The sequence below is a fragment of the Equus asinus genome, chromosome 8 (genome assembly GCF_041296235.1).
Source record: "Equus asinus isolate D_3611 breed Donkey chromosome 8, EquAss-T2T_v2, whole genome shotgun sequence".
Taxonomy (NCBI): domain Eukaryota; kingdom Metazoa; phylum Chordata; class Mammalia; order Perissodactyla; family Equidae; genus Equus; species Equus asinus.
Genome location: NC_091797.1, coordinates 50305614 through 50318101, shown reverse-complemented (window position 1 = coordinate 50318101; position 12488 = coordinate 50305614). Strand labels below are relative to the sequence as shown.

Below are 12488 nucleotides of genomic sequence, written 5' to 3'. Positions count from 1 at the left end.
GTAGATATATAAAAACTAATTAGGAAAGATAGGTTGGAATTACAGCATGGACTATCTTGAATATGAAAATAATTTGGTAAAGCAGTAGAGAGCTCCTCAAATTTTCAGGAAGTAGAGGAATATGATCAGACCTGTGCTTTAGAATTGCAGTCTCTAAAGGGGTGTGTGCATAAGCAGGGCTTGGCCATCACATTGCAATGGGATAGTGAAGAAAATATTAGAACTTCTTTTATTTGTTTTTAATCTACAATATTAAAATATTGAGCTTTGTAATACTTAATATATGGGTTGCTCTGGCACTCACATTTGGTCTGTGTGTCATATGGTCCCATGTCGCATATCGTCAGTAAAGCATCCTTAGGGAAGTGTGGAGATTTCAAACCAGTGGGGATGACAATGCACCCCTTATTCCTTCTAGCTTTCAATTCACTGTTACTTATTGACATTTATGTCTACTTGGTTAGTGGATTTACGTGTTATGTTATCCAATTTTAACTAAGCTTAACTTCACAAAATGGATGAATGTTTTACAAAAAAAGTTGATCATCCTTTTTTTTCCATTGAAGATTTTCTTTTTCAGATGTACATCATAATATATTTCGAATTCTGTGTAGATTACATCACGTTCACCACCCAAAAACTAATTATTGTCCATCACCTTGCATGTGAGCCTAATCCCCCTTTTGCCCTCCCCTGTCCCCCCTTCCCCTATGGTAACCACCAACCCAATCTCTGTTGCTATGTGTTTGTTTTTCGTTGTTTTTATCTTCTACTTATGGTATTTGACTTTCTCCCTCTGCCTTATTTCACTTAGCATAATACCCTCAAGGACCATCCATGTTGTCACAAATGGCTGGATTTCCTCATTTCTTATGGCTGAGTAGTATTCCTTTGTGTATAAATACTACATCTTCTTTATCCATTCGTCCCTTGATGGGCACCTAGGTTGCTTCCAAGTCTTGGCTGTTGTGAATAATGCTGCAGTGAACATAGGGGTGCATGTATCTTTATGCCTTTGCGTTTTCAAGTTCTTTGGAGAAATACCCAGCAATGGGATAGCTGGATCATATGGTAGATCTATTCTTAATTTTCTGAGGATACTCCATACTGCTTTCCATAGTGGCTGCATCAGTTTGCACTCCCACCAGCAGTGTATGAGGGTTCCCTTCTCTCCACATCCTCTCCAACAATTGTTGTTTCCTGTCTTGTTGATTATAGCCATTCTGACCAGAGTGAGGCGATATCTCACTGTAGTTTTGATTTGCATCTCCCTGATAGTTAATGATGTTGAACATCTTTTCATGTGTCTGTTGGCCATCTGTATATCTTCTTTGGAGAAATCTCTGTTCAGATCTTTTGCCCATTTTTTAAATTAGATTGTTGGTTTTTTTGTTGTTGAGATGTATGAGTTCTTTGGATATTTTGGATAGTAACCCCTTATCTGTTATATGGTTTGCAAATATCCTCTCCCAATTGTTAGCTTGTCTTTTCATTTTGTTGATGGTTTCCTTTGCTATGCAGAAGCTTTTTAGTTTGATGTAGTCCCATTTGTTCACTTTTTCTTTTGTTTCCCTTGTGCAATCAGACATGGTACTTGAAAATAAGACCAATGTCAAAGAGCATACTGCCTATGTTTTCTTCTAGAAGTTTTATGGTTTCAGGTCTTACATTCAAGTCTTTAATCCATTTTGAGTTGATTTTTGTGCATGGTGTAAGATAATGGTCTACTTTCATTCTTTTGCATGTGGCTGTCCAGTTTTCCCAACACCATTTATTGAAGAGACTCTCCTTTCTCCAATGTATGTTCTTGGCTCCCTTGTCAAATATTAGCTGTCCATAAATGCGTGGGTTTATTTCTGGGCTCTCGATTCTGTTCCATTGATTTGTGTGTCTGTTTTTGTGCCAGTACCATGCTGTTTTGGTTACTATAGCTTTGTAGCATATTTTGAAAACAGGGAGTAGGTACCTCCAGCTTTGTTCTTTTTCCTCAGGATTCCTTTGGCTATTTGGGGTCTTTGTTGTTCCACATAAATTTTAGGATTCTTTGTTCTATTTCTGTGAAAAATGTTGTTGGAACTTTGATAGGGATTGCATTGAATCTATAGTTTGCTTTGGGAAGTATGGACATTTTAACTATGTTAATTCTTCCAATCCAAGAGTACAGAATATCTTTCCATTTCATTGTGTCTTCTTCAATTTCTTTCAACAATGTTTTCTAGTTTTTGGTGTACAGATCTTTCACCTCTTTGGTTAAGTTTACTCCTAGGGATTTTATTCTTTTTGTTGCAATTATATATGGGATTTAAAGTACACAAAGTTTTGACATATGTACACACCCAGGAAACCACAGCCAAATTGAAGATAACGGACATATCCATACCCCTCCAAGTTTCTTCATGCCTCTTTGTGATCCCCTTCACATCTCCCCACGCCAGCCCACCCCAGGCAACTTCTGCTCTGATTTCTGTCACTACAGATTAGTTTGCATTTTGAGAATAGAATTTGTGTGGCTTCTTTCATTCGGCATATTTATTTTGAGATTCATCCATGTAATTGTGTGTACCAATCATTCATTCCTTTTTATGGCTGAGTAGTATTCCATTTCACCATTCCATTCACCATTTTGGTAAATATTTGGGTTGTTTCCACTTTGGAACTATCACCAATATCGGTCAATAGAGCTGCCGAATTCTGATATATTCTTTTTCCCCTGAGACCCAATTTGCATACCACCTTTTTCATAAAGCTTTCTCTGAAGACTCCCAGCATTTAGGGCTCCCCATCCCCCCTAACATCCCAGAGAACTTAGGACACACCACTGTGACAAAGGGGGAAGGTACCCCCTTTACCCCAGAAATAACATGTCAAAGATCAGGACAAACCTCACCTTGCACTGTTCATTCCCAGGGTCTTACCTGTGAATATTGGATACGCTTGCAGTGACCATGATTCCATAGCACATTAACACCAGCACAAAAAGATGTACAGAGTACCTTTAAGACATCACAGGGGGGAAGGAGGAACACTGAATATATTTTGTATTAACATACCTATTGGCCACCCATACTGCTACTCCACCTCCACCCCCTGCCAAAAAGCAAGTGATCTATTAACTCATGTTTATGTAAGAGAAAAGAAATATAGTACTTTTGTTCTATGTAATTAAGACATTATATCTTGAAATGACACTAGGAAGTTACGCCATAGTCTGCCAACTGCAGCACTAGCAATGTCAGGAATCCAGAAACGGAATGCTTATACTTTCTCATATATACAATTGACAGTCTGGAAGAGAGTTCTTTCTTTCTTCAGGACTTTTTTAAAACCGAGCTGCCCCAGATACCAAGACTTTCACCTGGTGGCTGATTCAAAATACTCATCACCCTTTCCCAAATTTTTGTTGAAGGAAGAGGAGCAGTATTCTAGGACCCTGAACAAATTCACAAATTGTCTTAAGTTGGATTTCTAGAAATGCTGGTTTTTAAAATTTCTTCCCCAACAAGTGCCACTCCCAGGGTATTTGTCCAACTTCCCTGGTAGAGAAAAGCACAATCCACAGGCTTTCTCTGTTAAAGAATAACTCCCACTGCCTAAAGCCGGACTGAAACTACCGTTCTACTCTAAGTGCAGGACTAACACCAATATCTCCAGCAGTCGTGCAAGAAAAACACCAATATCTACAACGGTTAGGAAAGTCTCCCGGTCAGAAAATAAAACCTCATAACATTCCATTTACATGACCCAGGGGAGATGAGTAAAGGTTTGAGAAAAAATTCGCCGTACTTGTTAGGCTTGTTCTGAGCAGATTGTGGTTAATATCTTACAGGGCTGGGGCTGGGGTAACACACCACCTTCTAATGGGGAGTCAGTTTCTTGGTTCCAGGTTCTTACAGTAAATGGAGATTCCTGCAACATCCCCCGTATTTTACAATAAGACTAAATATACTTCTTTCCTTAGTGTCTGGGAAATGCCAAAAATATTGCCACAAAACACCCAAATGATAAAGACCAGAATTTATGAGGCTCATACTCACCAGCCAAAACAAAAGATGACAAAATAGATGCCAAAAATGGTGGCGAATGCGTGCCGGACATCGGGACTGGTCTTACCAGGACTTAAGTAGATGCGAAACCAGAAAGCAGCAAGCAAAGCAAAGAGCTGGCATGCCACAAAATTCACCTATATGGGAAAAAAAGAGAATCAAAATCTTTACTGTTTTGCCTGTGTGCGAATTTTCTCTACTTTTTTCAGATTTCCACATCCAGGCGCATCTCAGACTTGGATATGGATTTTTTTCTCAGTAGCGTTCACTTGGAGGAAGTGCAAGAGACTGAACAGATAACCACAACCTCATCTGATATAAGTGAAGAATTCAAAGGTTTCTTTTTTCTTTTTTTTTTTAGGAAGATTAGCCCTGAGCTAACTGCTGCCAATCCTCCTCTTTTTGCTGAGGAAGACTGGCCCTAAGCTAACATCTGTGCCCATCTTCCTCTACTTTATGTGTGGGACGCCTGCCGCAGCATGGCTTGCCAAGCCGTGCCATGTCCACACCCAGGATCTGAACCCGCGAATCCCGGGCCGCCGAAGCGGAACTTAACCCGCACTTAACCGCTGCCCCACCTGGCTGGGCCTCAATGGTTTCTTTTCCAATCATTTAAGACTAGCCAAGGTTGCTTTTCCACCCACAAACGGGGACTTTTCAGTGTAAAGGGCCCTTAGCTGACTGTTAAGAGCAGCTGGCTGGGTCTCTTCCCCGTCTCCCCCAGCACGATCCTAAGAAAGAATGTGTTCTTTTAGAGATGCAAATGAATCAGATCAATGAAGCTCCCCTCATTCGGTACCTAAGAAACCAAGTGCTTCTCCAATGTAATCATCAGCTGTTTTCTGACTCTAATTTTCCTCATGTTAAATTAACACCATATAAGCAAGAGCATTGCTCAAATTCAAGGTGTGACACTAAAGATCCACAAAAAACGAAACAGCCCTGCGTTAAACTTCCAATGCCAACCCTCTCCAGTTATGCAAAATAGGCACCAAATTTCCCTAGAGAAAATCTCAATGATCTATCTCTCAAAAAAATTTTACCTAAAAGAAAATACAAAATAATTCCCTGATACCCCTGGAAAGACCAGCTGATTTAACAAAAAAACCAAAATACATTAAGTCGTTTAACCATTAATGAAAACTGGAAAAGTAGTTTAAACTTTTCAGAGCATTCAGGATGAAAACTTCAGTATCAATTCGCTTTCGGAAATGCACTTAATTAAAAGATATGGAGGATATAAATATCTGAACAGACCGTTGACATCAACCTCGGCAGTTTTTCACACAACAACAAACTGTAGCTCTTGGTGAAATTCATTAGGGCTGGGGGTAGCAGTTATCAGCTCCACCTGAGCTCTTTTTGTTTTCCGGATAAAAAACAAGAATACTTTGGACGCCCTATAATTCATAGAAAATAATACTTTCAGGGAATTTTTTGTTTCGCTTTTAAAAATTGACTGTGCTGAGTTTCCCTTCTATTTAGAAATCATTCTTCACCAATCTTTCCAAAAACTTACTCCCGCCACTGCCCACCCTCACATTCTACCTCAAAAGGCAAAGAGAAGGTGAACTGTGATCCCATCCTGCATAATTTGGTCAAATCTTTTTATATAGCCTAAATGCCCAACCAACAACTCACACACACACACACACACACACACACAGAGAAAAATAATCCTCTTAGCAAGGTTCAAAATGGAAAGGAATTGGCAACGGGGAAGTCAAAGTTATGACTACGTATGATTGTATGATCATTCAGTTATGATCAGTTGTGTAGGCAATCCATCACACATTCTTTCATTCTCTCAGCCTAGGGACCAGCCCACAGCCACAGCGGAACACAGTGACTCAGGAGAGCAACCAAGAGGAAATGTGCTCCATTCCTTTTGGTTGGCCAGTAGTTATCGAGCATCCCTGCACATGATTCAGAGGATAGAGCAGTGGTTCTTAAGAATGTGATCCCCAGACCAGCAGCATCAGCATCACCTGGAAACTTGTTAGAAATGCACATTCTCGGGTCCCAACTCACACCTAGCAAAATAGACTTTCCCAGGGTGGGCCCAGAAATCTGTGTTTTCACAGGCTCCCCAAGTGATTGTGATGCACACTTAAGTTTGAGAACCACTGGGACAGAGGAGAAAGAAGGCATGATCCCCGCCTTCAGGAACTTATAATCTAAATGGAAAAGAGCACAGATAACCTCCAAGTAATTGTGAAGTAACATTAACATTGTGTAAATTTATTACAGTATTATTATATTCTTACAGTATGTGCCCTTTAGATCCAAAGCAAATAACAAGAAGTTTCACAGTTAAGGAGGGATGAGACTCAGGCAGACAATCAGGAAAACTGTTGAAATAGGTAAAAAAGGAGGGAGGCTAAGGACATTAAAAATACTGCTGCCTGGGTCCTATCCTCAATCATTCTGACTTAACTGGCCTGGCAGCAGGGCTTTCCAGAGAGGTCAGGTGATTCTAAGATGCAGGCAAGATGGAGACCTCCTAGTTTAGAAGCACAGAGACCTACCGAGGCAGCCACGAAGAGCTGGGCATCTCCAGAGGGAAGAAAAACACAAAGGACAGGAAGATTGGAAGGTGAAAGCTCTGGGGCAGGGATGAGGCGGAATAGATTTATGAGTGATCAAAGCATGGTGACTATCACTCGGCCAGCCCAGGCCTCCTCAGCCTTCTGTCAGTCTCCTGAGCTGAGTTTGTCTTCTTTAAGACCCCTTCAAACCTACCTCCAAGGAAGAGAGGGCCTCACCATCGGAAAACCACATCTGATCTTGTGGCCCTAGCAACTGAAAAGGAGGCAAGAAAGATTCACTTGGTCCTTGAAGCAATCGGCCATTTTTCAGTCACCATAATAGAATGTGGAGCCGACAGAATGCCCTAGTTCTGACACTAAGATGTCAGCTGGGCATACGTAATTCATTGATCAGTTCCACAAACATTTACTGGTTGACTGTATTTGCCAGAGACTGGGGACAGTGAGCAAGACACTGTCACTACCCTCAAGTCAAGAAGAGGTGACTTACATGCTCTGGGTTTCAGTTCCTTTTTTTGCAAAATGTGTGCTTTCGGTGAACTTGTCTCTAACGTCCCTTCTGGCTCTAATGGTCTCTGATTCTATATCTAACCCAAATCCTTTCCCTTAACTGTTAACAGTAAAGTGCCTAAACACATGACTGCTATGGATTAAAAGCTTCCCCCAACACACAGACACAACCCACTCCCTCACCCTCTTCCCAGGAGTGGGTCATGGATGGCTAGCTGAATGTTCCATGGCAAACGGCTCCAAGGCAAAAGTGGAAACACACAACAGCATCACTTAGTTCTAGCAGCAGGGTTCTAGCAGAAATGCTTCTCGATTACCACATGTACATCTTAAAAGGTACAGGCTGAACCACAATCAGATACCACTTCACACCCATTAGGATGGCTATTACTTTAACAAAAACAAAGTACTAAGCATTGTGGTTGTAGAGAAACTGGAACCCCGTGCATCGCTATTGGGAATGTAAAATGGCACAGCTGCTTTGGAAAACAGTATGGCACTTCTTCAAAAAGTTAAAAATCTAATTATATATGATCCAGCAATTCCACTTCTGAGTATATACCCAAAAGAACTGAAAGCAGAGTCTTGAATAGATATTTGTCCACCCATGTTCACAGCAGCATTATTCACAAGAGCCAAAAGGTGGAAGCAACCCAAATGTCCATCAGCACATGAATGGACACACAAAATGTGGTATATACATACAATGAAATATTATTCAGCCTTAAAATGGGGGAAATTCTGACACAAGCTACAACATGGATGAACCTTGAAGATATTATGCTAAGTGAAACAAGCCAGTCACAAAAGGACAAATATTGTATGATTCCACTTATACGAGTACCTAGAATAGTCAAATTCAGAGAGACTGAAAGTAGAATGGTGGTTGCCAAAGACTGAGGGATGGAAGAAATGGGGTTAGTATTTAATGGGTACAGAGTTTCAGTTTTGCGAGACGAAAAGAGTTCTGGCAATGGATGGTTGTGATGGTTGCACAACAATGTAAATGTACTTATTGCCACTGAACTGTACTATAAGCTTAAAAAATGGCTAAAATGGAAAATTTTACATTACACATATTTTACCACAATTAAAAAAAAAAATACCAGCTGTAGCACGATACCAGTTTCTTCGTGTTTGCTAACTCACATCAACACTAGTAGCTGGTAGGAACTATGACCATCTCTGCTGCCATAACAACAATTCATCTAGGAACAGAATTTGATCTATGCTCCTTTCCTCTCTAAAGGGCTGACAAAACTGAAGCCATTATCTTTTTGAAATACATTCCAAAATGGGTTTGATTTGATGTACAGGAACTGCTTCCAAATAATCTTGAAGGAGTGGGGGAGAGTGAATTGAGTACAAACCAGTGGTTCTCAACTGGGGATCATTTGCCCCCCAGGGGACATCTTTGATTGTCACAATCAGAAAAGGGAGGGGGTGCTATCAGCACTTAGTGGGTAGAGGCCAGGGATACTGCTAAACGTCCTAAAAGGCAGAGGACAGCCGCCCACAACAAAGAATTTTCCGGCCCAAGATGTCAGTAGTACCAAGGTTAAGAAATCCTGGTATAGATGAAACAAGATTGGCCATGAGGTGAAAACTGTTGAAGCTGAGTGCTGGGCATACGAAAATTCACTTTACTAATCTCTCCACTTTCGTATATGTTTGAACTTTTCCATAACAAACATGTTTTAAAAATTATACACCTGTGGAAAGCAAATCACTGGCTTGGGATGATACAGATATTAAACTCCGATGACTATAAGCAGTTGAAACTGAGAAGGTCTCTTTATCCACATCGGAGAAACATCTATGTGAGTGAGGTAATATAAATAAGGACAGCAACAAACGAAAACAACAAAGGGATTGTGTCTTCCAAAACAGGAAAACCACCACCTTTTATGAAATAATCAGACTCCCATAAGAAGAGAATCAAATTATAAGAATTACAAGAGAAAAAGACCTAGCTTTAACAATAGTTAAAGTCAGTACCCCACGACCAGCAACAGATCCAGTGGTTAGGGCAAAGTCAACACACAGCCAGACTACTTGGCTGTAAGACCCAGCTCCACCACTTACTGGTGGGAGTTACAGAAGCTCACTGCATCTTGGGTCCTAGTCCACGTGATGGAGGTAATAATAGAACTACTTCACAGGGTTGTTCTGAGGACTAAAGAAAATATGTGAGATCACTTGAAACAGTGCTTGGTACGGACAAGCACTTGCTATTCATGTTACTTTACATCTACTGAACTAACACATTGTGCGCAGAATAAACTCAATATGTGGTAACTACTATTGAGCTGGTAAGAATTGGCTTCCCTAGTCAGTCTCCTCCCTGCTGTCCTGGCCCTGAGTCCCTTTCCCACCCCACATTCAGACAGTTGCCAGAGTTTTCCATGTGTTCTTTCTTCCACAGGGAGAGGCAATGCAGCTTGGGACAAAGAGTGAATCTCCGGGTTTTCCAGCTCCTGAGCAGAGTCTTATAAACCTAAAGCAGAGAGATAGCTGAGAGTCAAAGCAATCTCTGGAGATTTAGGAGAGGTATCTTTTCTTTCTTTTTAATCCTAAAAACTTGTCTTTGTAGATCAAAAGCAAAGCTGAAGAATGTCAAGCATGGAGTGTCTACTACAATCATGGAAGGAAGAAAACTTCTTAATGATGGAAAGCTTATTTTCTGCCCCAAAAATAAAGATAAAGATAGAGATAAAGATAAAGATAAATAAAGATAGAGATAAAGAGTTTGGCCAGTGAGCTGAAGGAGGGATTCAGTGGAGCAGGACTAGCACGTAGACATGGGGGCAGAGAGGTGACAGCAAAGGTGCTAAGACCATAGCAATGGACAGGATCCCTAGAGACATCTGGAGGAATGATGCAGGTGTCACAGGAGAAAAGACGGTTGCCTGGCTTCTCAGAATGCAGCCCGGGGAGAGGGCCAGCCCTGCAAAGAAGCACGGCTTCCAGGAGGCTGAGAGGGTGAGGAAGTCCAGGGACTGATGCATCACCTGGGCCCCTCTCCCGGGCTCTGGGAACAGCAGAGGCCAGCTGAGAGCTAAGAGGCCTGAGAAGGTCTTGCAGTTGGATCGAAGAGAACACTGAGTGTGAACCTACCACCACGAGCCATGGAAGGGGCCTCAGGGAACATCAGATGATGCAGCAGCAAGAGGCCAACACCCAGGACCACAAGGATAAGCTCCACTTGAGCAGAAGCCAGAAAGGCCCCAGCGGCACAGGGACCCGATGCCCTCACCAAGGCCATGAAGGTCTATAAACCCCTCAGGGCTTAGCTCATTTCCAGATGTAGAGGAAGACAAACCTTTAATGTAACCAGTCTTAAACTGGAAGTGAGCTGACTAAAAACTGGCAATTTAGCTTGAATACTAAATTAAGTTTAGCAGGGAAAAATTAAACAGCTACATTTTTTGCATATCTATGTCTGTGACTGCAAATTTTAAGCCCACTATTATTGCTGCTATTAGAAATGTGCACAAAAATTTTGTACAAAAAATATTGACCTCAGTATTATTTCTAGTATCAAGAAGAAGGAATCTAAAAGTTCAACAATTAATAAAGACACTGGTTAACACACGAAACAAGTAAAGAATGCACCTCGCGTTGTAATCCCTTTCGAAAAGAATATGGTAGTATTTGCTATAAGCCATGCTTTTGACCAATTCCTGGAATTATTCATTGGATAATAAAAAGCTCAGTGCTGAAAAAAATGTTGAGGTATTATTTACAAGACAAAATGAAATAAAATATAGGACAATAGAGGGATAGTAATGAATGGGAAACCCATTCAATATAATACTAATAAAAATGAGCATTATAAACTACCTATAGTAAAGTAAAAAATATTTGCTATAACTAATAAAAAGCAGAATATAAAACCGTATGCACATTTACAACTACGTTAAAAAAAACAATAGCACCATATGGAAAAGGGAAAGATAACATGCAGAATTGAATATGGCTGTTTTATCAGGGTGATGGAATGTAGGGAAATTCTTTTTACCATTTGTAAATTCCATATGGAATTTCCCATGCACTCATCACACACACACACACACACACACACACACACACACACAGACACGGTCAGGGCGGGCACTCTTAGAAACGCATCAAAATCCTTATTTTATTCTACTTATTCTGTCCTCAAGGTTGCATTTATTAGCGCCACTACAAATAAAGTTTAGGGAGGAGTTAGTCATAAATAGAAGTCAACCTTTAAAATGTTTCATCTTAAAGAAAAACACACTTTTTATAGGCAGCAAAGTGTCAAGAGTAACAATGTGGATGGACAAAGAGAATGAAAATGCGTACCATGATGCTCTTTAATAAACCCTTCACATTTAAAAGGAACATGTGCAAAGGTTTGACTTTCCTCCTGATCCACTCCTTCAGAGCAGCAGAGAAAGCTGCACTGCCAGTCATGATCTCCAACAATGCGTGCTCCACAATTAAAGCACTGTGTGGGCCCTCATGCATAAGGAAACAGGAGAGCACAGCTGTTTTGATCAGACTCTCCAAGACAAGCAAGACTGACATAACTCGGATTCAGCAGGAGCTCAATTTCCACAGCCCTTGCAAGATTTCGAAGTCACTGAGAAGAAATAAAACACAAGCCCAAGGCTTTGACTTCTTATTTCACCAAAGCACAATAAAACTGTCCTGCCATTTTCAGATGTAAGCTTCAAATCTTTCTGCTCTAACGTGCTGCTGGAAAGGCATTCTTTGGGGATTTCTGTCCCATGACTTTCATACTCTTCCAACAAAAAAATGAACCTTGCCAGGAGCAGAAAACATTGCCTTCCACCTAATGAAGAGATGCAAGCAGGCTATTTTTAACAAATAGCAAATATTAACAGTCCAAAATGATTTCCTCCACAGTAGTTTACCAGAGGCTCACCAATGAGGCGCAGGCAACTGTCCAGCCTGGAATGTTTTTCTCAGCAACACTGCCTTATATGCTCCAAGACAAAACCAATCTAATTAAACAATTCCTTATTTAAAGGCAAGCCATTCCTCCGCCACAAACAGTACTCTTTTGCATTGCCCCCTACAAATAAATGTGGCTGGGCAGGAGTATGAAAAATGCTATTCCTTTCTGTCCTACAGAACAAAAAGGGTTTGTACCACACTCTTTAGCTGCTCTGTACTTTCAAAGAGATCCTTGTTTGCCTTCATTCCAGACTCCTTGGAATGTCAGCAAGAAATGCTTCTACATCTGTCAGGAGCCTATTTTTTCCAAGCTTGCAGATAAGCAAATATTATTTAAGATTGATAATCAATGTGCATAACTTATAACCAAACAAGCTTCCAGTTGGCATTTTGTCTCATCATAACAGTAAGTGCCATTTATTGAGTGCTGACCACG

At 40.8% G+C, this 12488-nt stretch overlaps 1 protein-coding gene across 1 annotated transcript in view; it reads right to left on the bottom strand.

The window, feature by feature from the left end:
• MBOAT1 (membrane bound O-acyltransferase domain containing 1) overlaps window positions 1-12488 on the bottom strand; it is a 95962-nt gene that overhangs the window by 42195 nt on the left and 41279 nt on the right. The window contains exons 2-3 of the mRNA XM_014867357.3: window positions 4035-4180; window positions 2916-2993 (exon numbers count right to left, since the gene is read on the bottom strand). Coding sequence (XP_014722843.2) covers window positions 2916-2993; window positions 4035-4180 — 224 coding nt within the window. The remainder of the gene's footprint in view (window positions 1-2915; window positions 2994-4034; window positions 4181-12488) is intronic.